The sequence below is a fragment of the Suillus fuscotomentosus genome, assembly GCF_016647785.1.
Source record: "Suillus fuscotomentosus strain FC203 chromosome Unknown F5891scaffold_14, whole genome shotgun sequence".
NCBI classification, from domain to species: Eukaryota; Fungi; Basidiomycota; class Agaricomycetes; order Boletales; family Suillaceae; genus Suillus; species Suillus fuscotomentosus.
The window spans coordinates 629,216-656,013 of record NW_024539526.1 but is presented as its reverse complement, the minus strand read 5'-3'; the positions used below and the strand labels follow the sequence as shown (position 1 = coordinate 656,013).

The 26,798-nt window shown below is 43.0% G+C and overlaps 7 protein-coding genes across 7 annotated transcripts; 5 read left to right on the top strand and 2 right to left on the bottom strand.

The window, feature by feature from the left end:
• Positions 1 to 8,249: 8,249 nt before the first annotated feature.
• Positions 8,250 to 8,973, top strand: F5891DRAFT_947957 (uncharacterized protein; the record flags this gene model as incomplete). Its single annotated transcript, XM_041374775.1, has 3 exons — positions 8,250 to 8,432; positions 8,497 to 8,693; positions 8,751 to 8,973. Coding segments are annotated over 3 exons (603 nt in total), but the record flags the coding sequence as incomplete, so codon positions are not given.
• A 1,999-nt stretch (positions 8,974 to 10,972) lies between these two features.
• Positions 10,973 to 12,773, top strand: F5891DRAFT_978210 (uncharacterized protein; the record flags this gene model as incomplete). The annotated part of the gene is made up of 8 exons (XM_041376765.1): positions 10,973 to 10,992; positions 11,055 to 11,103; positions 11,166 to 11,258; positions 11,316 to 11,415; positions 11,758 to 11,843; positions 11,893 to 11,993; positions 12,325 to 12,574; positions 12,627 to 12,773. The coding sequence occupies 8 exons, from the start codon at positions 10,973 to 10,975 to the stop codon at positions 12,771 to 12,773; spliced, it is 846 nt and encodes a 281-aa protein (XP_041228758.1).
• Positions 12,774 to 16,360: 3,587 nt separating this feature from the next.
• F5891DRAFT_1185816 (uncharacterized protein) lies at positions 16,361 to 18,376 on the bottom strand (the record flags this gene model as incomplete). The annotated part of the gene is made up of 4 exons (XM_041366597.1): positions 16,361 to 17,693; positions 17,742 to 17,875; positions 17,938 to 18,121; positions 18,183 to 18,376. 4 exons carry the CDS (start codon positions 18,374 to 18,376, stop codon positions 16,361 to 16,363), a joined length of 1,845 nt encoding a protein of 614 aa, XP_041228757.1.
• A 1,450-nt stretch (positions 18,377 to 19,826) lies between these two features.
• On the top strand, positions 19,827 to 22,385 carry F5891DRAFT_1020944 (permease for cytosine/purines, uracil, thiamine, allantoin-domain-containing protein). The gene is made up of 15 exons (XM_041361152.1): positions 19,827 to 19,971; positions 20,048 to 20,111; positions 20,172 to 20,189; positions 20,212 to 20,282; positions 20,333 to 20,530; positions 20,577 to 20,662; positions 20,755 to 20,819; positions 20,849 to 20,852; positions 20,918 to 21,282; positions 21,349 to 21,389; positions 21,505 to 21,571; positions 21,625 to 21,762; positions 21,818 to 21,921; positions 21,973 to 22,031; positions 22,084 to 22,385. The coding sequence occupies exons 1-15, from the start codon at positions 19,943 to 19,945 to the stop codon at positions 22,326 to 22,328; spliced, it is 1,554 nt and encodes a 517-aa protein (XP_041228756.1). The 5' UTR covers positions 19,827 to 19,942; the 3' UTR covers positions 22,329 to 22,385.
• F5891DRAFT_1020936 (NAD dependent epimerase/dehydratase) lies at positions 22,386 to 24,264 on the bottom strand. The gene is made up of 10 exons (XM_041361151.1): positions 24,148 to 24,264; positions 23,932 to 24,096; positions 23,833 to 23,879; positions 23,754 to 23,774; positions 23,623 to 23,698; positions 23,407 to 23,569; positions 23,199 to 23,350; positions 22,698 to 23,141; positions 22,615 to 22,637; positions 22,386 to 22,560 (listed from the first exon to the last, which is right to left on the bottom strand). The coding sequence occupies exons 1-8, from the start codon at positions 24,173 to 24,175 to the stop codon at positions 22,870 to 22,872; spliced, it is 924 nt and encodes a 307-aa protein (XP_041228754.1). The 5' UTR covers positions 24,176 to 24,264; the 3' UTR covers positions 22,386 to 22,560; positions 22,615 to 22,637; positions 22,698 to 22,869.
• Positions 22,440 to 22,766, top strand: F5891DRAFT_1185814 (uncharacterized protein; the record flags this gene model as incomplete). Its single annotated transcript, XM_041366596.1, has 3 exons — positions 22,440 to 22,560; positions 22,615 to 22,637; positions 22,698 to 22,766. 3 exons carry the CDS (start codon positions 22,440 to 22,442, stop codon positions 22,764 to 22,766), a joined length of 213 nt encoding a protein of 70 aa, XP_041228755.1.
• A 598-nt stretch (positions 24,265 to 24,862) lies between the features above and the next one.
• Positions 24,863 to 26,580, top strand: F5891DRAFT_1127392 (uncharacterized protein; the record flags this gene model as incomplete). Its single annotated transcript, XM_041364178.1, has 7 exons — positions 24,863 to 24,996; positions 25,058 to 25,254; positions 25,287 to 25,677; positions 25,734 to 25,801; positions 25,837 to 25,862; positions 25,916 to 26,458; positions 26,509 to 26,580. 7 exons carry the CDS (start codon positions 24,863 to 24,865, stop codon positions 26,578 to 26,580), a joined length of 1,431 nt encoding a protein of 476 aa, XP_041228753.1.
• Positions 26,581 to 26,798: the final 218 nt, after the last annotated feature.

The following is a 26,798-nucleotide window of genomic DNA, read 5'->3' as shown; positions in this document are numbered from 1 at the left end:
AGATAATATATATCCATATTGAGTGTATCAGCGAGAAAATAACCATGGGCAGACCAATTAAGTAGGGTTGTGAAAGTGAGGAAAAATTTCTGATCAGAGTATTCCAATATTTTATTGTATGCAATATATGAATGGGGTACTACTAGTACATGACAGGGAAGATCAGGATATAAGACTCACTAACAAAAAAATACAGTGACTCAGTTTGAATGCAAAGACAATGTAAGAGCAACCAAAAACAAATGTGGTGAAAAAAAAAAGTCATCACATGGTATATTCAGAGCCTTGAGGCATGCTAATTACTTTAAAATAAAAAATAATATTAGAGAGAATTCAAAATGTTGCAAGAAGGACTCAAACTTATGAAGGCTGGATTAGGCCAATTTCTTTTTCTGCATGGCAGATTCAAAAAATACTACCTATATCTTGCACTTCTTAATCAAGGCCTTATACCTTATGTCACACAGTGTAGCACACATAACCAGTTTGCTTTGCAGTGTTCCATAGATAGAAGTATATATTTTGCCAGTCCATAGGTGACCTAGGAGGTGTCCATATATGGGTGGCCTCGAGAGAGTTAACACTGTCATATATAAATACTATGTGTTATATATCATAATAAATTTAAGAGCCATACCTGACATTATATTCCTAAGTGATGTTATCCTCATCCTCATCCTCATCCTCATCCTCATCCTCATTCTCCAATATTACATCAAGATGGAGCAGTATGCAGTCTCTGACCTTCACTAGTGCACAGCTGATTATACCTTGCACAGCTTAAAGGCCATTATCATCTATTTCAGGACTTAATCATTGAAATAAATGTGAGATCACATTATACTTGAGACTGGAGGCAAAACTCACTGTGTCTACAAAATAGGTAGTATTATTATCCAGTATGTTGAATTGTCTGTCATCATGACAAAGCCAAACCTTAAGTGTGATGGTGAGAGGCAATACCCAAGTGTACTTGAATGCCATCACTTTGCCAAAGACAGGGTTGTCGTACTAATGAAGCCACTTGCAATAATCAGTCACCTAGTTCCCAGTCTTCTGTTCAATCTCTTTAGAAATTGTTGAGGATGCTGATGGTGTATAATAATGTTCCTGTTCTGAAATTGACAGTAGCATGATAACTTGTATGTCTCTACTTAGATTAGCACTACATTGTAGTTTTGTGAGAGTGTTGTATTTTGTTTGTGAAAAAGTGATTTCTGTATTCCAAAGTTGTAAGTGTCCACTATCAGCATTGTGGAACTCCAAGACTGAGTCTGGGATGCCGAGGGGTTTTTGCATGGGCCCATCTAGTCCATCTCCCATGAGTGTGGAGTTCATCTGTGTTATAAATGTACCAAAAGATAAATCATGAAGATTCACTGTGCTTATTTGAGAGAGCAAATGAGAACAGAGATACGGCAAATGTTGTGTACAAAAGTCTGCTCTTGTAATAGTGCCAATAAATCCCAATGCCCGAAGGTCATTGCTTGTATAATATATGTTAGATGTTGGTGCTATAGTTTGTATGTATGAAGTGTTAGTATTATTTAAGTATATTTAACTGAGGGCTAAGGAAGATGTAGACGGTCGATTAAAATTAGTGATAGATGGGAATCGAATAGCTGATGGTAGGTATGAAGTTGGTAGTGAATGATATGTTACAAAGTTTGAAACTCAATAGAAATTATTACTGTGTGGGAGCATTATAGTGTCATTGCAATAGTTTTAAATTGCCTGGACTTGCTCTAGCAGTGGTTTTCCAATTAGCATGCACCAGGATCCTCTGCTGGGGAAGACTTCAAAGAATGTATGTACATTGATGGGTCCCCATGAGACTGTCCCTGTCCATATGCCTGTCGATGGTTTCTTGCAACATTGTATGTTATAACATTCCTGCAACTTGTTGATGTCATTTAGTTTCATGTGGATGTAATGGACTTGATGCTGTGCATTGTGAGCTTAGGTGGGTCAGCTCCATAACCATCCCATAGTTATAGCATTCTCCTGAACCCACTAGTGGAGTTCCTGGTCTTAGAGGGTGTGGTCAGTCTAAGGTTGTCATCCCATCTGTATCATATGTGTGATGCCATAAGTCTATGGTGGCTTTGTATTGGTGCATTTCTGCTTCAGTATTGGGTCTCTATGGTACTAACACTGTTCTCTCCAGTATCTGTGCCCTTGTAAGTAGTGTATGTGGAGGGAATGCTCCTCTAATTCCATTGTATGCCAGAGGTCCATTACATGATGTCATGACTGGGCTTTGAGTTTTGCTATCTCCATATCCTGGGCTCAATTCTTTTCGAGGTTCTCTCTGCTACATTTGAGCTTCACATTTGGGACCTTCTGAATGTCTTCAACAAATTCCTCCCAGGTAGTATATGCGCATTCTAAGTGGTCTTTCAGTACATTCAAAATGCCTTCTAGGGTGTATTTAATCATAGTGCCATTAATATCACCTATTCCTAATGCCAGCTTCAAGACCTTGATTGCCCAGATTACGTACATATAGTTGCCCGTCCATCCTACTTGTGTCCATTCTTCTACTTCTTCCTCTTTCAGAACTTGTGTCATGATGTGCTCCTTCTGCTGTGCTCTTGTTAGCTTAGGGCATTTGGGATGAGGCCAGTATTTGAAGAACACCACTTTGAGGTCTGTGAAAGAGCTGAGTTGCCTAGACATCAGGCTTTGGTACCATTCCTCTACTGCTTCTCCCAGCGTCAGTTGCATACCGAAACATTGGACTCGTTGTGCATCTGTCCAGTTCATGGGAAGAGATAGCTCGAACTGAGTGAACCATGCTAATGGGTTCTCATTCTCCCCATAGTCCTCATAGAACAGTAGTATAGCTTTGACTGTGTCAGACATTGTCATCGTTTTCAAGGCTGGCTGCAATGACCGTAATGCAGAGATAGGTTGACGTAGGTATAAGGGTGCTGACTTGGCTGAAGGTTTAACCAAGGGTTTGGTTGGAGTGATGGAAGATAATGAAGATTCTAATGAGTTCAGTGACGAGTTGTTATTAATAGAAATAAACTTTACTAGGTATAGACGAAATGTGTTTCCAGTTTCCTCCAGTGAGCCGTCTTCTGTGTTAAACAAAACTGGGAACAGTGGTTTAAATGATGTTGAAGGTCTCGTTTCTAGTAGGTTTGTCAGTAAAGAAACTGGAGGTGTACTGTAATTCAGCAGTGATAGTTGTCTTGGTTAAAGTTGATGTATCCTTGCACACTCTTCTACTGAGATATGCCCTATAATCTGGTCTTGCTTGATCCAGTGGATGTTTTCCCCACTCTCATCACCAGATGGAGATGCTAGCCTAGAGCTCTGAAAAGGACAGGAACTAAGATGCTGCTCATGTCTAAGCCACATGCATGCTAACTACCTGCTAATCTTGGACCCTGGACACCCAAGACCCCCGACACCTACTCTGCCTGCACTACTTGGCCTCTCTGACCTAACACCTACTCCCACCAGCTAACCTCTCACAGCACTGTGCCCTCACTATAGTGCTTGTGGTATTGCTGTGCTCATGAAGCTTTGAATTGTTGTAAAGGTGGTATCTGATAATGCAAAATGGCAAAACCATCAGAAGTCAGTTCCTTCATCACAATGATTTCAGGTATCTTAGCAACTACCATGTTTGGAATATCATCACCTTCACCAAGATAAACATTTTGAAGCTGTGAATTGTTGCAAAAGTATCCAAGAAGGCAAAATGATGGGCTATTATAATGGAGCACATTAGTGCCAGAATTGCAAAAATGAAACACTAATGGTTGTTCATTATGGGCAATGATAGATGCTATGATGAATATGCCATTCTTGATACTGTTAGCCTGTTCTCACTAAGAGTAAGAGAGCACCAAAGAGATTATGTGAGAATCTGAGAAAAGAAACTGGAAAAAGAAACAAAAGATCTTGAGGTGAAGTGAGATTTATTAGTCTATTAGTCTTGTTTTCTTGTTTGTGACACTTTCAATTGAAAAGTTCACTGTTGTGCTAGAAAATACAGCCATGATCTGATTGTATGCACATGGTGAGCAGTGATGTCAAGCCTTAGAGATGTGATTTCTAGCTAAAGCAAGTAGAGAATAAGTTTATTCAGGATACTAGAAACAGCAGTCACAGTGAATAAATTAACTGCTTACCACTCTGCCAGTAGGCTCATGATTGTCATGTTGTAGTCTGTGAGAGATATAGTTATGGACTTAGTAGTAACTTGAAATGCAAGGAAATGATTATATCAAGCCAGTGTCATGGTGGAGACAAATGACATGGTGAGTGGATAAGAAGATGCATGAAGTTCAACTGCACTAGCTTAGAATAAATATGATGCAAATGCATGGGGTACAAGTTATGGAGTAACACAAACAAAATATGCACAATGCACATGCGCATTGTGCATGTATATATGTGCATATATGCAAAGTTTATTGAAAGTTAAAAAAATATTGCAAACTACACAAACAAAGTTTGATATGCTTGCATTTGCACACCTATACTTCCCATATTTCCTTCTTAGTAAAGAGGACAGATAGGGCTTTTCTGTCCCCTTCAGTAAGCTAGGAATTCATTCATACAGAGCACCATGGGTGCACACCAGCAAACAACCATGTCATGACCTTAGTGGTGAGTTATTTACTTTTGTATTTACTGTAATAGTATTATTTTTTTTTTTGTTTAATGTTTACCCTGTGCCCAGTGATATTTCTATACTTATCTCCATATACTGTCATTGTCCTCAATGATAAGCTCAATACTTGCACCATTGTCTGATCTTTTTCCTTCATTCTTTGCATGTCATATTGGCACCCAGCATTATCTGTCATATTCCCTCTAAGTGGTCTTCTTTTGTTGTGTGTTGGACTTCAGCCAGCTATCATATCTGCTAAATGATACATATTTCTTACTACCTATCCACTGTAGTTATTGGGCCCTATAGCTATCACATGCTTATGGCTTCTCTTATGATCACCTTGTGTGTTGACACATTTGTTTGCTTGTTTTTGTTTTTGAAACAGCAGGCACCCTCCTCGTCTTTCAACCACCACCACCAATCAATATCAACATCGCTACCTACTAACAGTTTATAGTCAATAGTTTGTGAAACTTCTTAAGTAGTGTCTCCTGCAAATGTGCTGTGCAAGCAGGTGGTAGCAAAGCCAAGATTATGCAAGTTAGTGGTGTCCAGCAGCAGGAAGAAGAAGCTAGGATAGTTTGTGCTGTGCTACCAAGAAGTATGCTTTTTTATCTGATTTAAACAAGCTGAACCTTTTGTAGAGCTTCCTCTGCATGAATACAAGTGGCTCCTGGCTTCTGAGTTGAACCACCATAAATTTCACAAGGTACGAAGCAGTACATTGATGTAAACTAAGAGAAAACTAAGTTCTTTTATTTTTGTTCCTGTTCATGCTCTTGCCCTATACAGCTTACCTTGCTCTCGCCTCCTCCTCAAATGCTACCTGTTTTGCAGTCAATTTTCTTGCCCGCTTTGTATGTAGCTGCAGTTTCTCATTCTCATTAGCCCCTGCCTAGTATTTGCAGCAGTAAATATTGACACTGGGTTCATTGGAGAGCTCTGTCATTGTTGTTGGAGTGATATTGAATGTAGGGATTTGAGTATCTAGATGGCATGTCAATCAGCTACTATTAAAAAATAACAGACTTTGATTTACTACTGAGTACGTGAAGGACAGATTCTACTACATCATCAGTGTTAGGATTGACAATGGGAGCTGGTGATGATGAATGAGAATTAGAAGTGACAAATAACAAGGCACTCGAGGACATGTGAAGAAGGCTGTAGTCTATCAGATTATTAGTAATAGGATTTAACATTAGCTCAGACTCTAATGTATTTGATGTATTAACTAAAGCATTATTAAGTTCTGACAAGGAATGTGAAAGTGAGTCTGGTAGTGCCAGAGATAGAGAAGGCTGTGTAACTTGAGAGTGTAAGGTATCTAAGTTAGATAAATGCTCTAAAGTAGGCAGTAGAATGGAAGGCTCCATTTCGGAAGTCAGTACAGCTCCAAGATCTGTCATTTTTCTTTTTTGTTCTTCAACTTTCTCTGCACTAATGTCTACAAAGTGGCAGGTCTTGATCTTGATGACATCAGCAAGCCTCTCAAGTGCCTCAACACCACCTTTTAGGTCTGATGGATTGACTCATTGAGGGTGGTTCCATCCCACAAGTTTGACATGATAGTAGCAGATAATCAAGGCCTCATATTTTGTAAACTCAACGGTAGCTGATGCATCATTGGTTGCTTCACCTAGTGGTCCTCCTTTAGAATTGCAATAAATGATAAATAATCAAATACTTACAAAGAGAGGCCCTGAAGTGGATGAAACTTTGTGATATATGTCACCAAGAGATCTGGTGTAAAGAGTTGATTCCTAGTGGGCTATACAAAAGGTGTTACCTTAAGACTCAAAGTGTATATACTTTTCTTTTATGACAAGGATCAGTGAGATATAGGCTGGGATGCTGAGATAGTATGTACACTTGCTATTTCTACTGATAAGGAGTCTATACTCTCACATCATTGAATTTTAATAATCAGACACCTAGAATACCTTTCATATATATCCTTAGTTATGATATTAAAGTTTGGGAAAGATCCATCAAAAGCTAAGTGCATGATAACTAAACTAACATATGTGTGAAATATGACAATTGACATCTATTTATAAACAGTCACATTGATATATCATACAGGTCGAAGATTTTATTAAAAATATGTAGGACATATAATAGACTACCTCAGGAATCTATACTACATATTGCCCTAAGGATAGAGGCTGGATAGAAGAGGTGTGATTTAGAAGTGTTTGAGTTAGTAGCCTATAGTCATATATACATATGACGACATAGGTCTAGAAGACCTATTCATGTTATCAAGATAAGAAGACAAGCCTCATGTTGCCTTATGTACTAATAGAAGGACACCTTGTGGTCCTATCTTAGAAGACCTGCCTTATGCATGGTATCTTTGACTTGATAAATAAGCAAATTAGAACCCAGCTTTAAGCTGAGCTTAGATATGATAGAGTAGCCTTATATAAGATCGAAGATTAAAGTAGATGTTCATTACTTGAATCTTACTGGGTTTTACCTTAAACCCCTTATCCTGCTAAAGCTACTTGCTCGACATTTGATCTGTACCTTCAGAAGGACCCTATCAGAACCCTTCTGTCTGTAACCCGCTATAATCGCCTATAACCCTTTGCTATTCACACAAGCTACGCCAGCGTATACAACTCCTGCTTGTCTGTAGGAGCCGAAGAACCTCAGCACTTGGTACCACTGTGGTGGTTGTCACTGAGCAGATTATCTCAGTTTGCACACAACCTAGTGTCATAACAGCTAGGATATCCCAGCATATAGGGTAAAATATTGGGAATACCATCCTAAAGCCACCCACTAGGTCTTTTGCTAGCCACAAACACATAGACCTAAGAGGTCTTTTTGAGTGGTTGATTGAAGTGGTATTAGCAAGAGTTTTTGATATATGGGCCCCTAGATATAATCAATAACAAATAACTAAGTGAAAAATGCACCAGCAAAGTCAAACGGACAAGGACAGGACATGGTATGGAAGACTGGAAAAGCTAAAAAGGCCTCGGAAATGAATGGATGATCTTCAGACGACTTGGACAAGTGCGCACAATCTTCAGAAGATTGGAAGTGTGTCAAGGAATGTAAGATGTGATTTTGACCAGATATGTGTCCAGCGCTGGCCCAAGTGTTACACCGACCACACAGCCAGAGTATTCACTGAAAGGCATGTGAGAAGAAAATAGAGAACAAACTTTGAGATGAAGCCATTGTGAGTGCCATTTGAGCAAAGGGTATGTTGTCATTTTAACTCTCTTGACCTTGCAATTCAGATATATTTATCAATGAATCTGTAGCAGGGGCTAATTCTAAATCAGCACTTCGACATGCAGCATCTCAGACTGTCTGTGCAGCAGGTGTGTTCTCCTTTAATACTAATAGGGTACATGTGCACATTACTAGACCAATATTTTGTAAGGTGAATTGAGCTAGCACCAGTCTGAGCATGCACTGCCATCTTGTGAATGAAGTATGCATGATGATATATTGGATGGTCAAAGATCATATGTTTGGATAGGATGATATCAAGGTCAAGTATCACCCAAACAGTGGCCTCAAGACCAAATTCACGCATTCAAGGAATTTCAGCATTGTCTGGTGGCTTCTGATCCCCCATTTAACAGTTTGCCAGTCGCAACTGCCTGAAGGTGCTAAGCCACTGACTTTTATATTGTATGCCGACAAGACTAAGTTGTCAAATGCTGGTACTGTGAAAGCCTATCCTATCATTGCTCAGTTAGTAAACTTGCCTACAGACATATGGAATGGAGAAGGTATAAGTGGTGGTTATATTGTTGGCTGGCTACCAGTTGTATGTTGATGCCAGGATTATAAGAATGTGTGATATTGTACTGATAATTAGCTTCACTAATAAGGTGAAGGAGGACAAAGAATTTGCAAAAAAGCCTGGCTGGGTTAACTTCAAGAACACAGTTTGGCACAAGGCATTCTCAAGGATCCTCTCATCACTATCATCAAAATCAAAAATGGGTCAATGGTTCAAATGCTTAGACCAACTCTTACACTGGTTCTTCCTATCAATTCTCATTTTGTCAGCAGATTATGAGGAGCAGTAAGTATTAACCATTATGATCATTTATTTGCTGCAGACTGTTGCTGACAATTATAGATGTGTAATGTCATTAGTTCAAGGAGTATGGAGCCTGTGGCCATGCCATATTTTCCTGGTTCCTCAAGATTCACTCTTGGATGCATCTAAAAGATATTCTCTCCAAACAAGCAACAACTCACAGGCAATTATCAAATTAGCACAAATGAAATGCACTTTGGAGGAGAAAGAGAAAACACTGAAGGAGTATGAGTTTTGTGGTGTGGATTTGAGTGTTTCTTAACCTTTCTGAATCCTGCTTTTGATGACATACATTTACAGAACTCGCTTTGATTGATGACTCATACAGATGTTCACTGATGTAACACTTGAATTGGTGTTGGGCATGCATCCTGCCAAATTCACATATTACATTCCTCAACATTCTTCTGACCTTCTGAAAGTTCCACGTGCTTGTCCAAGTTGTCTGAAGGCTGTCCATCCACTTCCAAGGCCATTTTAGCTTTTCTAGTCCTCCATACCATATCCTGTCCTTGTCCGTTTGACTTCACTGGTGTATTTTCACTTGCTTATCTGTTATTGATTATGTCTAGGGGTGCATACATCAAAAACCCTTGCTAATACATATAGGTATGCACCTCATGCATTATTATATGTATATCTTCATAGTAGCTCACCTTGAGTCTTATTATATTTCGAATGGCTTATCTTGCTACAGTTCTTGCCTATGCAGATTCCGGACTTTCACGCTTGCTATGAGTCATAGTTAGTAGAGTCACTTTCAGATCTTAGTATTTCACACAATCAATATTTTGTTCATTCAGAGGCCTGACCACTGCCATCTTGCTTATTGATATCCCTAAGTCTTTCGACAGACTTCACATAGTTATACTACATGAGTTTTATACTTCGACAAACCACCATATTCCTCACCAGAAACCTTGTTGTTTCACCAGAAGCTCACCAGAAGCCTCATGCAACCTCAGAGCTTGATTTCTTGATATCAGACCTTGACTGGACACTATCAGAGCTCAACATCATCAGAACTCTGAATGTACTGGAGGTATCTTTTCCTTCTCTCTCCTTCAATATTAACAAGATATCTCTTGCATTTTATATCAAGAGATAATCCTACAGGCAGTCTCTTTGGGATGAACATCTCACTTGCGCATTCAGTTTTAAGGTAAGACCTTTTGTATAGCCCACCAGGAATCAACTCGTTACAATGTGCACCTGTTCAACAACATCCAAGCAAAAGGAACTACACATAACTACAACACAAAGCCAAATGAAAAGGTGCATGGATCATTAAAGAATTTGTATTTGTTGTGGACTAACTTCCAGAATATTGCTGAACAGATGTTAAGATCGTACTCTCGTAGGATCGGATCCGAAGGACTTCGGCCTCAGCTTGTACGCTGTGCCCCTTTCCCAAGTACTTGTCCCTTATTTCAAAGTACTAATGATAACACATCCGAAGGTCCAGATGGGTCTCATAGATATATCCGGATGACTTCCGGATATCGGAAATGCATATAAGACTAATCCAGACAGATCCGGACTAGAAACGAACAGAGTATAGACTATCGGAATCGATCCGAAGTCTCGGAGGTTTGACAAGAGTTGAAGACTCAAGTCTGGAGGACAGAAAGAGGACAAACTAAGATGATATTTGAACTGAGGTACTACAGGACATATACACGGGCTTATATACTAAGAGGATAACGAAACAATAAGTAAGAAAAGGTCCGAAGGCTATGTATGAAGCATGTGCAAAGGTTATCAAATGCGAGTCGGAAATGAAGCACAGGTTAATGGATCAGTAATCATACCAGTAATAAGTATAGCCAAAACACCGGGAAGAGGAAATACCGGATAGGCTGTGTTTAATATTAAATGAACAGGAAATGAAATAGGAAGCTTATCGGATATCGGATCAGAAGTGGATCTATGCATCGGACCGGACTGGATTCAGGGTCCGAAGTCCGAAAGAGAAGCGTAAATATATGGGATATGACAACAGGTCACACTATTTAGTTGTACCAGGTGATACTCTCTGAAATGCTTCAATTACAGATCCTGTATGTAAATCACTGGCAACTGGTTGCAGAGGATATTCACCACTGTTTTACAGACTTTGATGAATATCATTGCTTACAGGTTATACAAAATCAATCTGACAACAACATATCAGATGTGGATGTCCCAATTCCGCTAATGGCAGGTTTCCTCCATGTGAAACTTGGATCAAAACAACTTCCACAAACTTGAGTTGGTCAAGAATGTTCACCATAGCAACAATGTATTTTCAAACTTCTGCACTAGACTCAATAACTTTTTGAACGACTTCTTACCTGCTTGCAGTATACCTCTGCCACAAGGGAAACAGATTCACCTCCAGGCAACTGATGAGGTGTGATTATTTTGTTTTTTATCTGCTAATATAGCCCATGTTTTCAATGACTTTCCAATTAGCCCCAGAAAATGCAGGGCCCTCCTCACTCACATTGTCTATCTGCTTTATATTATACAGACCTCCAGTATGCAAGAAGCTCTTCTAATACAAAGGTGCGTATTCATATTCTCTTCCCATTTCCATGTAATGATTGGTATCTGGCCATCAAGGAATTTGCAACCACCACTGAAGATGTCATCATGGTCACAAGTAGTATTGCGAAGGACATGCAACCAAACTCCAAGGTCATTTACTGGCCAAATGCAATTTGTGCGCTCTGGCTGTTCTCAAGCAGAACAATGATCTGCCCTTGCTGTTCTCAAGCAGAATTATGTCTCACCCTCTTTTCAGCTGCCAAGAACTCATAAGACTCTGGTCCCACATGCAGTGTGAATATCCATACCTCCCTATTTGGTCTAGCTACTTACTACCAGCATGCTTCATTACATGTATGTGATGGCTTGAGTTTACCACGATGTAATATGACTGGTGGTGTTTGCTATTAGGTGGTGCCAGACTCTGCATTATATAAAGTTGTATAAGTGGCTAAATTCTCCTCACCTTTCTCTTCCTGCATCTTATAATAACTCAAGCAAAACTGATTCATATCAGATACTGACAGCGACTGGGATGGTCCCGATGTTGGTATTGATCATTCAATTCCTGGGCCTAGTGCATCAAAAGGAGAACTTTTAGATGTAAGTAACAATCAAACTTGGTATACACTACATTACAATGATATTTTAGGCCCTCAAAGCACTGCAAATTGATATTCAGAAGCTCTGTAAAGAGAATAGGGCTCTCAAGGAAGAGAACAAAGTTCTCCTTGCAGAGAAGCCCAAGCAGAGGTGAAAGGTGAATGCAGAGCCTTCTGAGAAACTTGTCGCCCATGAGACTACAATCATCATCAATGCTCACAAGTATGGCATGATGACTGAGATGTTTCCTTCCAAGGACCTTCTCAATAAGTTCCTACCTTTGTCTCTGACTCCTTTTGATAGTATCGATCAATACAAGACTGCACCCATACAGAAATCTGCTTTCTTGGATGAGTTGTACCATGGCTTTCTAGAATGAGTGCATGTAGTCATGGCAAGCTCTTATTTTGCTGAACTAATGAGTAATTTTCTTCACTGGACTTATGTGCTCATCCTCACTATGGTATTAGGTACTTAAAAGCATTGCAGATGCTCACTCGAGTGAGATCAAGAAGCTACAGAATGTTGTTGGCACAATCTCTGACCTTCCATCAAAATACTTTACCAACATTGGTTATGACCATGTAGGTGTCCCTGAGATCCAAAAGATGCTTGGAGTCACATCTGCTACAAACCCAACATACACAACATTCCCACTGGTTCTGTTTCCTAATTTGATTGAAGACAAACCTCTCAAGATTGTGTTCAGAAATTGGAAAATGCTAGCACAGGTAAGATAGTCATTCTCTTATCATTTACATGTCTTACAACAAACACACTCAGATATTGAAAGTAGCATTACATGGTGTTACATCACTCTACCAGGGTACCAGTCACGGCGGTAGCACACACACAAATTCACAAAAGTGGGACGTCCACCAAGTCACACCAGGATCAATTGCATGGGCATCCATTATGGCACAATATTAGAAATTGTCCTCACTGTTAGATCCTCTCACTGACATAATGATACAGGCATTTTTTTTCTCTCATCTAACACTGAATTCTCTGGATTCAGCATTGGGAAGAAATCAAACATCAACTACAAGGAACTTTTCTACAACTACAAGAAAGCTCTTGTGATAAAATAGAAGAGTAAGCACATCAGGGAGATCATCACTAAGCTCAACAACTACATTTTCAGTGCCACACAAACTGCTATCATTAATGCTAACCATGATCTTTCCAAAGCAATCAGTTAAACTATGGCAGTACTTGATGTAGATAGTGATGACGTGTTAAGACCGTGCACAAAGGGTAGGACTGATTCTGAGGGGCTTGGCTTCAGCTCGTGCGCTGCGCCCCTTACCTGAGTATGTGCCCTTAATTTTAGATTGGTGTCCGAAGAAAGTCTGAAGACGTCCGAAGGCGCGGGAAACTTCGGGAGGACTTTCTGGATGGGTGCAAGTAACTTCCAGATGAGTGTGGGAAAGTTCCGGAGGAACTTCCGGAAATTACAATGAGGTTTCGTCCTGATACAGATATGTGTAATGGCTACTCAGTACAAGTCCTGAATAGAAGCAAACAGAGGAAAGGCTGCAAGGACAAAGTCCAAAGCAGAATAGGTCCGGAGGACCACAGGAAAGATCCAGATGAACTTCCAGAAACTTCAGAGGATCAGATGAGTGGATGAGCAGAGTATTGGATAAGCAGAGCTCGGCCTAGGGAGAAACTCCCTAGGCCTGAGATGGGTAACAACTAAGTTGGGAGACTAGAACTGATATAAGGACTTAGAGTGAGATCTAGTGCGAGGACTAATATGATATTCAGACTGAGGAACTACAGGACATATACAAGAGTTTATATACTAAATGACTATCAGAAAGATCAATAAGCAAAGGTCCAAGGCTATGTACGAAGCATAAACAAAGTTATCAAATGGGAGTCGGAAATGAAGCATAGGTTAACGGATCAGTAATCATACCGGTAGTAAGTATAACCAAGGTACCAGGAACAAGGAATACCGGATAGGCTGTGTTAATGTTATATGCACAGTAATGAATCAAGAAGCCTAGGAAATGGATCTATACATCAGATCAGATCAGATCAGATATGGTCCGGACGAGATGTGTGGATATATGGGATATGACATTAGGGCAATGGGACAAAGGATGAATGATGCAGGCTAGCTGCAGAGGTATGGAGGTCCGATGCATAGAGATACAGGGGTCCAGAGGTCCAGATGAAGTGTGGGAACATTGTTGGACATAGGTCCGGAATACGGGATATGACATGACACATCTGTGGATATACCTGCCCATGGTGCACCTGATAATGTTATAACTGCAGCCAAAGAGCCTGCCTTTGTGCCACAGACCATTGAGAGCATCTGAGGGGCATCTTCCCTTAGCAACTTTGACAAGGGCAAAACTGACACTGATGGGACCATTCAGGGATTATTCAAGGCTTTGGGAGGATCACAAGGTGAAGACAGGGGAAGGTGAAGAAAAAAGAAGACCATTGTACCTTCTGAGACCACAGCAACTCATGCAACTCATTCTTGCAAGTAATATTACTCAATTTTGCCCATGTATTAGGACTCTGAATTGATGACTACAACTGCAGCTATTACTTTGAGTCTATTACATAATATTAATAGTACATTGAGCATCACTTACAGTATTGAGTGAACATGTTTATACCTCTTGTTTCTCTACCATAACCAACCACTTTAGACCAATGACAATAGTGGTATTCAAAGTAAGATTTTGAAACACACTGAAAGTGCATTGAAACTTATGTTGAAAGAGCCATGAAACTTTTTCAGTGTGATTTCAAGCTCCGCTCGATTACCTTAGACACGATGCCTCAACAATCTGCGTGTCAAGACCTCTTACACCAGCTAGATGCTGCCTCAATGGAAGTTGTGATGGCTCGTACAGAGCATGCTAGACATGAGTTAGATCTTGATGAGTCCAGTTCAGGCTCCGATAGTACAATACCGAGTCCCATGATCATATCCCCACTCTCTCCTATCTCACCAAATATATCGGATACTTCATCAGACAATTCAACTGACAGTTTGGGTACCAACTTCTGCAATGTCAATCTACACTATCTGCGCCTTTTGGGGGATATCACGGCACTTCGTGATGAAGTAGAAAGAGCACAAGTCCTCCATCGCCCTGATGAGCCCCCCATGCGCACACCGCAGATTCAGCTCTTACCACACTTTGCTGCCCATCGCCCAGATCTTTTTCACCAGAAACTGCACGTCTACCCTGAAATTTTTGACGACATCCTTGACTGTATCAGCGATAATCCCATCTTTCAAAACAATTCCAATAACTGCCAGCTCCCCATTGCCCTGCAACTAGCTATTTTTCTCAATCGTGCAGGCCACTATGGCAACACGATATCTAATGAAGATGTCTGCCAATGGGTGGGTGTTAGCGTTGGCTCGGTCACTAATTGTACCAATTGTGTCATGATTGCTCTACTCGAGCATCATGACCAGTTCATCTTCTTCCCAAGTCTCAATTCTAATGATGCTGCTCGTGCCTGAGAGTACATCTCAAAGATCTGCCCACAATGGCGCAACAGTATCTTCGCTACTGACAGCTCTATGATCAATCTTTGTAACAAGCCGGGGCTCTATGGAGAGACATTTTCAATAGAAAATCCGACTACTCCCTCAATTGCCAGGTGAGTATTTCTCATTTTTTTCTTAAAACATTCAACTAATATATGTCTAGGTAGTGGCAATGCCTCATAATCTTATTATTGTGGATTATTCAATCAGCCACGTCGGTAGCGCGCACGATGCACACACTTTCCACTCTACACATGTTTTTCAAGACCACGAGGTGCTCCTCGGAGACAACCACTGGATCTGGGCTGACAGCACATACCCTTTGGAACCGTGGTGCATTGTGCCATTTAAGAAACCACACAATGGCGCACTAAGCAAAGTGCAAAAGAAATTCAACTATAATCTCTCTACGGTACGTATACTATCTTTTTCATTGTATCTATTTACCGATTTTTGGGGTTAGGTCTGCGTTCGCATCAAGCATGTCTTTGCGGCACTCAAAGGCCGTTTCCAATCTCTCCATGAGCTTCGGCATCTGATACAAACTGAGAAACACCTCGAGTATACATCGTACTGGATCATGTGCTGCTTGATTCTCCACAACATGGTCATCCAATTCGAGGAAGAGTGCCACATATCTACTACTCAATGGGCCACAGGGCAGGACGGGTTTGAAGAGGAACGAGAGGAGGATGCTGGTGAGGATGGAGCCGGTGACACATTGTATGATGGAACACCTGGACAGGCATCTCGCAGTCAGTTGATGGACTACTTGCTTGAAATGCTTGAGAGGAGGCAGAGGTATGCAAGAACAAGGTACGATGCATATCATCAGTGAAATAGAACATGTAAGGTACACTACGCGTATGAAAAATGCACATGACTTTGAACATGAATACACAAACAAGTGAGTCCAATGCAAATGGCAAATGAAAGCCCCAACATAAACAAGTACAACAACAGCTGCGAGCAAGTAAACAATAAATTAAGTCTCTTTCGATGATGACCCTTCTTTGAGAGTGATCAACTCAATTTCGAGGTGAAGAGCCGCTGCCTTCTCTGACTGAACTTTGGCCTGGGCTTTGAGAAGATGAAGCTCGAGTGCCTTTGCCTCCTGTGACCACTGGTGCACTGAAGCAGCTTCACTGTGCTCAATTACACCCTGCTCCCATTGGAATTGTATATTGCACTCATGGCATAGCACATTGACCTTGGCAATTTTGTACTCAGAGGCAGATTCCTTTGCAGAGTAGATATAGCTCATATCGTTGGTGAGAGAGCTTACTTGGTCAAGCACATCTGATGTTCCCAATTGAACATGCCCTGAAAGGCTGCACTTGTGTGCAGCCTTTTTCCGGCCGGGTCTGAGTGAAGTCTGTGAGTCTTGTGATACCATGCTGGGTGATGAAGCAAACGTCCATGTGGACGTGCTGGGGGTATTCACCGACAAGGACGACATAGATGCTGGCTTTTTTGCACGAGGGGAGCCATGATCCATGGAACGAGCAACGTGAGACTTGCCAGTGAAGGCTGCTTCACGACGATCATACTGCGGGGTGCAATGTGTTGGCTTGAAGGCATGGGATAGTGAGGGGGATCTTTGGTGTGGGTGTTTATTGCTTGGGCACTGAGTGTTATCCTGTTCCTCGTTATCCACCTCCATCTCCAACTCCTCAGCACCATCATCCCAATTTCTGGTGTCACGCTCCTCGAGTGCAGGGTCAAAGTTGTTGTATGTAGGGTCATATGGAGGGTTGTGCCCCCCAATAAAGGTAGCAGGGGGCATGCCTTTGTCAGGCGAATTGTCAGTGTACATATCATCGAGGTCAGCATCCATATCATCGAGGTTAGGGTTGGTATTGGAAAGATCTTGGGAGGCAGTAGGATGAGGGGCATCATCGGGTTCAAAATTTGGAGCCTTCCCTTTCCCCTTTGCTTGTGAGCGCACCATGGAATCATCTGCAGTGGCACTGGAATTTGCAGGATGAGAGGCAACCTGCTTGCCAGTAGGGTGAGAGGTCTGTTTGTGTTTAGGCTGTGTTAGCGCATGGAGGGCACCAGTGCGATCGTTTCCAGGAATGGAGGAGAAGGTCTTTGGGGCAAAAGCAGGATTGTCCTTCCACAGTGCATCCAGGTCTTCGAACCAGGTAAATTCAGACAATACTTGCGCTGTAATGGTTCTAGCTTGGTCAGATAATTTAAACAATTTAAAATAAAACTTGCCTCGAAGATTTACTTGAGATAGAGGGTCAAGAGGGTTGACGCCAGCGCCAGTCATCCCAAAACGATCAGTTGCAGCCTTATACTTCCCCCTGAGACTAAAATTTTGTTAGTGAATATACATGAAAGGAGGAAGATGCACATACTATGCAAGACAATTGGCAATGGCTTGTCCAAACTTTGGCTGGTTCCCTTCTACAGTGTACCGGGTCCCATATGTTGGGTCATTTTCGAATACATGTCTGGCGATTACAAGGTAGATATCAGGCTTTACTCTTGCCTGAAGGACGATCAGTGCCAATCACCGCTGCTGCAATTTTTTTTGTTATCGGAGAAAAGTACGCAACAGTCAGCTGGATGTGCGGCAAGCCAGGATACGAGGATTGTAGTGCCGTCAAAATTGGTGGTGTCCCACCTGATCTTGGTGGGGACAAAGCTGGTGTTGTCCTCATGAGTTATAGGCCAATCTTCAGGGCCTGTAGTGTTGTTGTTGTCCAGATCGGTTGCAGATTGATGTTGGGGGGATCTGGATGGTCAGTACCTCCTCGTCCTCATCCCCTCCCACGAGTCACAGTAGCACCCCTCACTCTCCCCCTAGCCCTAGCCCTCCCCCTGCTATGCAAAGATTCCAAAGGTTGTTGTGGTTGTGGTGGTTGTGGTGGTTGTGGCAGCGGTGCAGTGGTGGTGGTGGTAGTTCACTCATATTTAGACCAGCAGATATTTTGGAAAGCTGCTTGAGGCATGCTGAATGCCTTACAGTGGGTGAACGTATTGGGGGCATCATGCCTGTGCAGCATAAAGTTTCGATTTCAGACTCCGATACCTGCTGCTGGGGTTCCGAAAAGCTCCCATGTTTGTTGATGCTTTCAAAAAAGTTCCAAGGAAGTTTCAAAACCAGCTTTGAATCCCATTAATGTACACTTCATCAACACAATGTTTAATCTGAACCTTTTCCCCTCACCATTCTCCCTCTTAATAAATGACTCAATTCATATTCAGACCCAAACAGAATCTACCAATACATGATGACATTGGCCTCCTCGAAAGTTCATTTATTACAATTATCACTCAAACTTTTTCAACCACTGATTGTTTGTACATCTATTAGCAGGCCAAGTCATTATATTACACTACCTGAGTGCCCACCTGGAATTTGAGTTGTCTAAATGTGTAGGTTCTTTGTTTTTACTATGGCCTCGCAGTTGCTAACATTTTTTGACCTATTATGTTTAATAGTGTGCACCTGACATGCATGCTCTCCTATGCCAGCAACACCTGTGGGTGCTCTATGTCAGTCTGTCCAAGTGTAACAACAAGGTAAGTACCAGATCTATATAAAGCAAACATCAACTGAATTGTATTATAAGTTTTAGGTCTTGATTCAGAGTTCGAACCAGTCACTATTACAATACTAAAGATATAGCTCGCCTTCTGACAAGGCAATAGCAGAAATTGCAATATTTTATTTTCATTACAATACCTGCAAGCTTATTTCAAGCTGTTTCAAGCTATTTACTAATCAGCACGATCCCAAGATGACTAAGTCGGTTGCAATGCATTGCAACCGCCATTGCAACTGTTATTTACATGTGTATTTCAATGTATATTTCAAAGACGTCTCTGTTAAGACAAGGCATTTAAAGGTCCGCTCCCGTTTTAGACGTTGCAAGGCGCTGAAATCCAAATTAGGAATTTGCGACACAGGTGACATCTTTGCGTGGCTTCAGCATGTTTAAGGTTTATCCCACTCAGTTCTATTTCAATCATGGTCATTCAACCTCGTATTGGAGGGAGAATGATACCTATGTTAAGAATTTCGTGCCTAAGTAGCTAGAAATACGAGTTGTGTGAAAGTGCCGACTTGTGGGGGCTGCCGATTACAGTGGAAGGGATATTAGTATATGAAGATTGTTGCAATATTCCAAAAGTAGCTTGCACATGCATCTGACCTTCACACTCACGTCTCAATCAATCATCTTGTTTTAACCTCGGAAAGACTTGGCAGGCAGTCACAGGCGGGTGACTGTGGCAGAGCATATAATTGCAGGTTATCTCTCGACGGAGAGCCGATACGGAGAAACATCATGGAAATGCACTTACTTCTGTCGCGGTACTTGCTGCAGAAATCGCCAAAGTTGAAAATTCCTGGTGGGCACATGTTGAAAACATATGGTTCTGTCAGCTGCTGCTCGTTGCATCTTTAGATTGTTCATTCACTTGAATTTTATCAGAAACAGAGGGCCATTTTGGAGGATCTTGACGCATAGGGAGGAGCTGCCGGTGAGTCGTGACCGCCTGGTAGCCCAAGATATCATGTGAAAATGGTGCCGCGTGAGTGGCGTTAGCCATGCATGATAAGCATCGGGTTAAAGAACTGTGAATCCGAGCGCTTGAACGATGATAGCGCCCTCTTACCATTTCAACTCGTACTTATCATGGGCCTACTTAATAGGATCGTCCAAAGCTTCGAAGTCACTCGTGACTCCAACCTCACCATTACCGAGCAGCTCGTTGCCGTGAGTATCCACAATGGATACGATCCCCCCATGTACTGACGGCAATTTTCTCTATGATAGAACTATGATTTGCTGCCTGTTGAGCCGGAGAAACGCACAGTGGCGTGCATACAACTACATTGCCTTCTGGACGGCGGACACGTTCAACATAAACATGTGGATGATCGTATCGTACGCTCACCACCATCATTATAATTTTGGTCGGTATTAAAATCTTCAAGGTCCATGATCCAACTAGGGATGTCGTGGTGGCAAGCCTGGATATGCACCTGGCTTGGTTATGGCGTTATCGCACCTTTCCTTGTCCTGAATGCACGTCCTGGTGCTATCTTCCATGTGATGTTTCCAATCGTGAATCGCACGAGCTTCGGGATGTTTGGGAGTCTGTGGTGTGTCTTTAATCGCGCCGCTATGGCATGGTGCGCCTTCCTGGCTTCGCAATGATGCACGGGCTAAGTAACATAGCATATGGTATGGCGTCCAGGCGAGCATCGGAGGTTCCTGTGTGCTCGTAATGCTCAGAGCAATGTGGCCTAGCATATATGACCTGCGTGCGTTTATCATTTCCTGTGATAATCATACTCAACTGAAGCTGGCCGATAGCAAATTCGATGCCCTGCATCCTCTGGAACGGACACTCGAGATTTCCTATGCTTCTTCCTCTTCTGGCTCATTTCGCTGCCGATCATTTGGTTCCCTGTGCACAAGGTGTAAGTACAATCACATCTTCCCATGAGGACAGTTCATAAAGTGACCTTCCTCAGCCGCCACTTCTTCCTTGTGACACCCATTCCTGATGCCCATAGCCTCAATCACATTTCTCATATGGTGCATTGTGAAAGCTCATGGAATCGGTCCGGTCATGCATCAACCTTCTACACTGCACGGATCAGAGCTGGGCTGGGCTATGGTGGTCAGTTCGATGTCATGCATCAGTAACAAGGTAACCCTGGTCACCAACGCACCGGATTTTGCCTCCCGCGCTCGCACCTCATCCGCCGCGCTATACCCACAATTGTTTGCGATTCCTCTAAGTGCGGCGTTTGTAAGTTTGATCGGAATCCTTGTGAGCTCGTCGTCGCAGGCAATTTACGGGACAGCCATTTGGTCACCCATCGATCTGTTGGGAAATTTCTTGAACGACAATCCGTCGAAAGCGACGAGATTCGGGGTGGGTGATTGTGATATCCGAGGAGCTGGGCTTATGTCTGACACTTTTACGTCTTCCTCTTTGCAGGTATGGTTTATCTCAGCATCATTCATGCTTGCACAGGTGACGTCGCATATTTTCTTCGCTATTGCGAATTTAATGCTTCTTCTCCTCCTAGATGGGGTGTGTCAAATAATCTACCCAGATTTCAGAGCGGGCTCCGAGCTGACATTGATTATCAAGCACGAACATCTGCGCAAATTCAGTGTCGGCAGGATGCGATTTGACCGCACTGTTCCCTCGTTTTATTGTATGTATATCCGGTGTATATTCAGAACTAACATACTCAAGAACCAACCGCAGAACATCCGACGTGGCGGGTATATCGCTGCTACCGTTGGTTTCGCCATGTGTCCATGGAACCTCCTGAAAAATAGTAATGAGTTCACTTCTTACCTCTCCGCATATTCAGTGTTCCTGAGCTCCATTGCTGGGGTGATGGTACGTAGGCGCTTCTGTAATTGTTCTTTTCATTATTGTGAACGGGCTGCTGTAGGTGACGGAATACTACGTCGTCCGCAAGGGTCATTATAACGTGAAGGACCTCTATAACACCGAAAGGGGCAGCTGGTACTGGTACACGTATGGGATCAACTTCCGGTGAGAGTTTTGATTGCCTTGAAGCGTTCAACCCTGACAAGTGGTGTTAAGGGCATACACCGCATATATTTCCGGGATCCTTATTAACGCTGTCGGTTTCGCTGGAGCCAGTGAGTTGTCACCACGGTCGCGATGCATCGATCCTGAAATGTTATTTCCCAGCAGGGCGCACGGTCCCTCTAGCAGCTACTCGGATATATGAGTTGTCGTTCTTTACGGGCTTCGGAGTTTCTGCAATTGTCTATTGGGCTTTGAATCGCGCCTTCCCGGTAATCGGTGCCGCTGACACGTTCGAGGAAATCGACGTATCTGGATATGAACGTACGGCACGTAGTTTACGGGATGTTGAGGAAGTGGACGACGAGACAAAGGACGGGGGATCAGATCATTCTGCGAGCAAAAGATAAGGTGCTTGCCAGACTCTGTACAAATACCATAAATAGCAACAAGATAACATGATGTCATAGCTAGGGGTTGCGACTTACCATCATCATCTACGCACCGTAAATTCGAACAGAATGTCATCTGGAGGCACACAATCACCACCTCTTGAATATACAGGCTCGCATATCCCTATGGGGGTTTCTTCCATCGATGGTAGTGTCTCGGAGCCGATGTTGGATGCGGAACAACGAAAGAGTGCGTATCATCCAACACGACTGTTGTGTCCCTGTTCAATTTTGAACATTTTAGCCTACTTTGCTGAGCCGGAGTTGGTGAGTTTATTACCGAGAGCAGCGAGGATGCACGTAATTATCAGTTGACTCTCCCACCAGAAAGAACGTGGAGGTACTAAGGAGACAGGGAAAGAGCAGAGAAAGGAATTGGAGAAGGAGAAACAGTGATCACTAACATCAATCAAGGGAACGCGAATAGTTCATGAATCAATGGCTGAAATCGGAGAAGGAAAAGTGCAGGGCTCTTCTGATAGTGATACAATTTAGGTATTTACTTTCCGCCATCGTGTAAATATTCCTCCCACCACGTTCTAAACCCTGTACATTCTAATGGAAGTAGTTTCTCTGTCTCAGCAGTAGATAGGTGGCAATTGTAAGGGCGTGATGTGGCACCGGCACCAGTTGGAGGTGTTGAGACAGGCTTGATATGATTCATGTCATTGAGACCAAGGATGTCGGCAAAGATTTTGCACATCTGGTACTTTGTGAAGGACTCGTTCGCCGAATAGTGGAGAATTGGCGGTAAAGTATCGGGGCTGATATCTTTCAAACCTCGTATTTAGTGCGATGGTTTCCCAGCAGGGACGAATCTGTACACACCCGTCAAGCGGACTAAAAAGGATGCAATGTCCAATACGTTGGTAGGATACCTGATCCCATAGTCATCCATGTTAGACTCCTTTGATCGGTCCTGTACAACATCAACGAGGATATTAACGGCTGAGTCTGCATTGTTAGGTGCAGGGCCGTATCTAAGCGTGGGTGAGATCACAGTCAAAACGAAGCAGTACGACGGGAGGTCACTTGCAATACTGGAACTCTCAAAACAACTGCCCTGGAACCCTGTTGCCGAGCTTGCAATACAGCAGTTTCGCCATCCCGTTTAGTCTGACCGTAGATCTGAAGTGGACTAGTAGGCAACTCCGGTGTATACCCGCCAGGAGGAGGCGATCTTCCGTCGAAAACGTAGTCTAATCATTATTGAATCACAATGAATTCATGACAGCTACAGTGCGATGCTCACCAGTAGAGATATACACGAGTGTGAAGTTAATGGCCTTCGCGAGTTCAGCGAGGTACCCCGGAACTTCAACATTCAGCTGGACAAGTGCTGTCAGATGGCACTGCTAATAATTAAGTTATCTTCTGACGAACAAGTTGGGTTCCGACTGGATCCTGAGGTCATATATGATACGGATCAACATAACATCGATGTCGGTGTGAATATTCATACCTTCTCGGCAACATCAGGTCGCCTTTCAGCGGCGCAATGAATCACCCCTTGCCAATCACAGTGAAGACCTGCGCGGAACCACCTCGAAATCGCTCTCACAGGTAGGTTGAATTTCTTCCAATTTCTGCTTGGTCGCTTCCTTATCTGTCAAATCTAGCTGCACTAGATGGCTAGCGGTGCTTTTATTCTTCAAGCCCACAACCTCACATCGCAATGCTTTCTCGAACGCCTTATGAACGGCAGTGCCGAGAACACCAGATGCCCCTGATCGTTCTTCAGTATAAGGCTTCTCAGATGGAAGGGAGACGTGTCTACCTGTAACCACAATCTTCGAGCCTGACATGAAAGAGATATTTAGCGTAGCAACGTTGACAGGAATTGTAAATTGACAAACCCCGCCATAGGCCAGGCTTAATACATAGTTCCCTTGAGCTTCGTTCGTGAGAAATTATTTACCAGCCTGGGTGTGCCGGCGTTGCCCATGTACCTTACAGCCACCTTATTGGGCGCTTTTTCATATTATAGTTCTCAGGAACGTCCTGTTGTCTTGAGCCCACCAATCATTTCTGAGAACCGTTCGCTGCGGTGCAGTGCCGGTGCTGGGGAAACCTCAGTGATATGCCAGGAACCTCAGGCTAGCTCGCGAGGCATTACTATTGCCAGATACAACATCATGGGGGCCCTTCACGACAACCAGGTACCTTTGTCGACAACGTGAGTCGTGGTGTACTATTCAAAACCACGGTGTGTCTGAAGACAAACTCCATGATTTTGGCCAAATCAGCAGATCTTCAGTGTGAAATTCCAATTATTTTCTTCTCATGGCTACGGGGGAAATGTTAAATCATTTTCAATATTAGAACTTGGCTGTTCCCATACAAATAGGTCCCACTCACATTCCTGAACCCTGCTTCTCTGTCAAGCAGAGTTGAACGTTGGACAGTAGGGTTTGAGGGTCAAGATTATATGAGGAACGAGGCTCACCGTACCTTCTAGAGGTTCACGGCGACTCTCCTATTCATCCCTCAGGATGACGTTGGCGCTCCGAGTCGAGCCTCGCCCGAGCCTCGACCCCAGTGCATTGCCACCGCCATCGAGCTTCGTGCAGGCTGCGGGGCTCGACAGTTGTCTTAAGACTTCGCATTCACATGTATCCACCTTCCAGTAAGTGTCACAAAGTACAGTGGTATGCACCAGGCGATCGGTCATTGACTGGTATGCACAGCTCGTTACTTCTGGATATGCAACTATATAGCTCCTCTATTAACACGGTCAAACGGGTCGGACTTGATGGAATAATCTCTTGCCCAGTCTTCGGAGATCATGACAAGGTCGAAGGCAAGGTTATTATAGGTCCGAACTGTTCACAAAACGGTCGACTGAACATATCTGTAAGTCTAACTTATACCATGAGTTATACACGTGAACTCAACTATCACTATTGTAGATTGAAGGCGTGTTTGAGTATATCTCTGTAAAGGAGGATCTAGACGACGAATCTGCCCAGGGACCTAAAGCTTCGAAATGCAAGCACATATTCTTATCGTCCTCTACTGTCATTGCTATTTCACCTTTCCCTGACCCGTTTACTGTTGTTTCCGACGTGTTTTGGGTGCTGAAACTTCCCAATCACTCGAATTTGAATGGCCCTGCGCCTAGATTCTGCGAATTCAGCTTCCAAATTCCTCGCGGCAGTCGACCAGGTGAAGAGATGCCTCCCACCTTCTGTGCTTCGATCCCTTGCGATAACAGGCGAGGAGACTTGTCTATTGTGGAGAAGGCTGAGGTGTCATATCACATAAGTGCAGTGTGGGAGCCCTCAGATATGTCGGAGACCAGTGGGATGTGCGTTCCAATGTCAGGCACCACTAAATTTCAGATGCTCACCTCATAGGTTACAGGCTGGAAGTTCCTATTCTGTTTCATCCAAACATAGACTTTCAGTCTAATGGACGGTTCCGACTATCGCGTCTGAATTATGGCTCGAAACTCCTCTTACACCAGAGCGATCTGTTCCATTCCATTGCGCGGTAGGTCGAAGGAGTGGCACACATGTGTATCATCTTACGAACAGAATTTGTAGGTCACTCTGCCACGCTCGCAAACATTTTCTCGATGTACCTCTGTCCCATATTTTGTGGTATTTACAACGAAACCTCAATGCGCCGTACTTGCCCGAGAAATCGCTGCCGATGCCACCATTGCTGTTTCCCTAGTCCGTAAAGTTACCATAAAGCCCCAGCTACCCCCTATTCCCCCCGATACCACACAACTCAGTGATTATTCAGACAGTCTATCTGGCCCTTTTCCGACATCGCGAACCAAGCTACTAAAGCGTGCAGCAAAGATGGTTGCAACTGCAGTGGTTCGCGTACCAAAGAGCCGTGAAGAGCCTTTCTCGGCCGTCCGGTACAAACCACTCCCTGAATTACCACAAGTTTCCTTCTCGGAAACTCATACTGTACAAACACAAGTATCTGTTGGATTTCCAAAGCGTCCCCGTCATTCTAATGACCCTGGTGGTTCTGAATGCCAGGCGTATCTACCCGATGGCCTTTATAAGGGCAAATTCCGGTTGTCAAAGGATATGATACCAGGAGTCGATTGGCCTGGTGTTAGCGTCGAGGTGAGTTTCCTCCTATAACAGAAGATTCACATCTGAGGGGTAGGTTCCAGTATTATTTGGACGTGACTGTTCTCTTTCAGCAGGACGCGCTAAGGGCTTGCGTTCCTATTCGAGTTTTCTAAGGCATCCAACTAGCAACCCACTCGCTATCTAGGACTCTGTTCGTTCAAAAGTACTGTCTTGTTTCCTTGTCTGAACATGTTTATTTGTTACTCTATGGCATTATTGTTATTATTATCGCGCACATATCTTCACTGTACAAATTGTATTTAATTAGTACCATGCATATAATCTTTGGTACAAGGCTACAAGCCCATCCCGGCCTTGAGCTTGATCACTT

Coding starts and splice junctions, on each gene's coding strand:
- F5891DRAFT_1020944 (XM_041361152.1), top strand. CDS start 19,943: ATGCATGATAAGCATCGGGTTAAAGAACT. Junction 20,283..20,332: donor AACATGTGGATGATCGTATC/GTACGCTCACCA, acceptor AAAATCTTCAAG/GTCCATGATCCAACTAGGGA. Junction 22,032..22,083: donor TGTCGGTTTCGCTGGAGCCA/GTGAGTTGTCAC, acceptor GTTATTTCCCAG/CAGGGCGCACGGTCCCTCTA.
- F5891DRAFT_1020936 (XM_041361151.1), bottom strand. CDS start 24,175: ATGTCAGGCTCGAAGATTGTGGTTACAG. Junction 23,351..23,406: donor GTTTTGAGAGTTCCAGTATT/GCAAGTGACCTC, acceptor ACCCACGCTTAG/ATACGGCCCTGCACCTAACA. Junction 23,142..23,198: donor CTTTTTAGTCCGCTTGACGG/GTGTGTACAGAT, acceptor GAGGTTTGAAAG/ATATCAGCCCCGATACTTTA.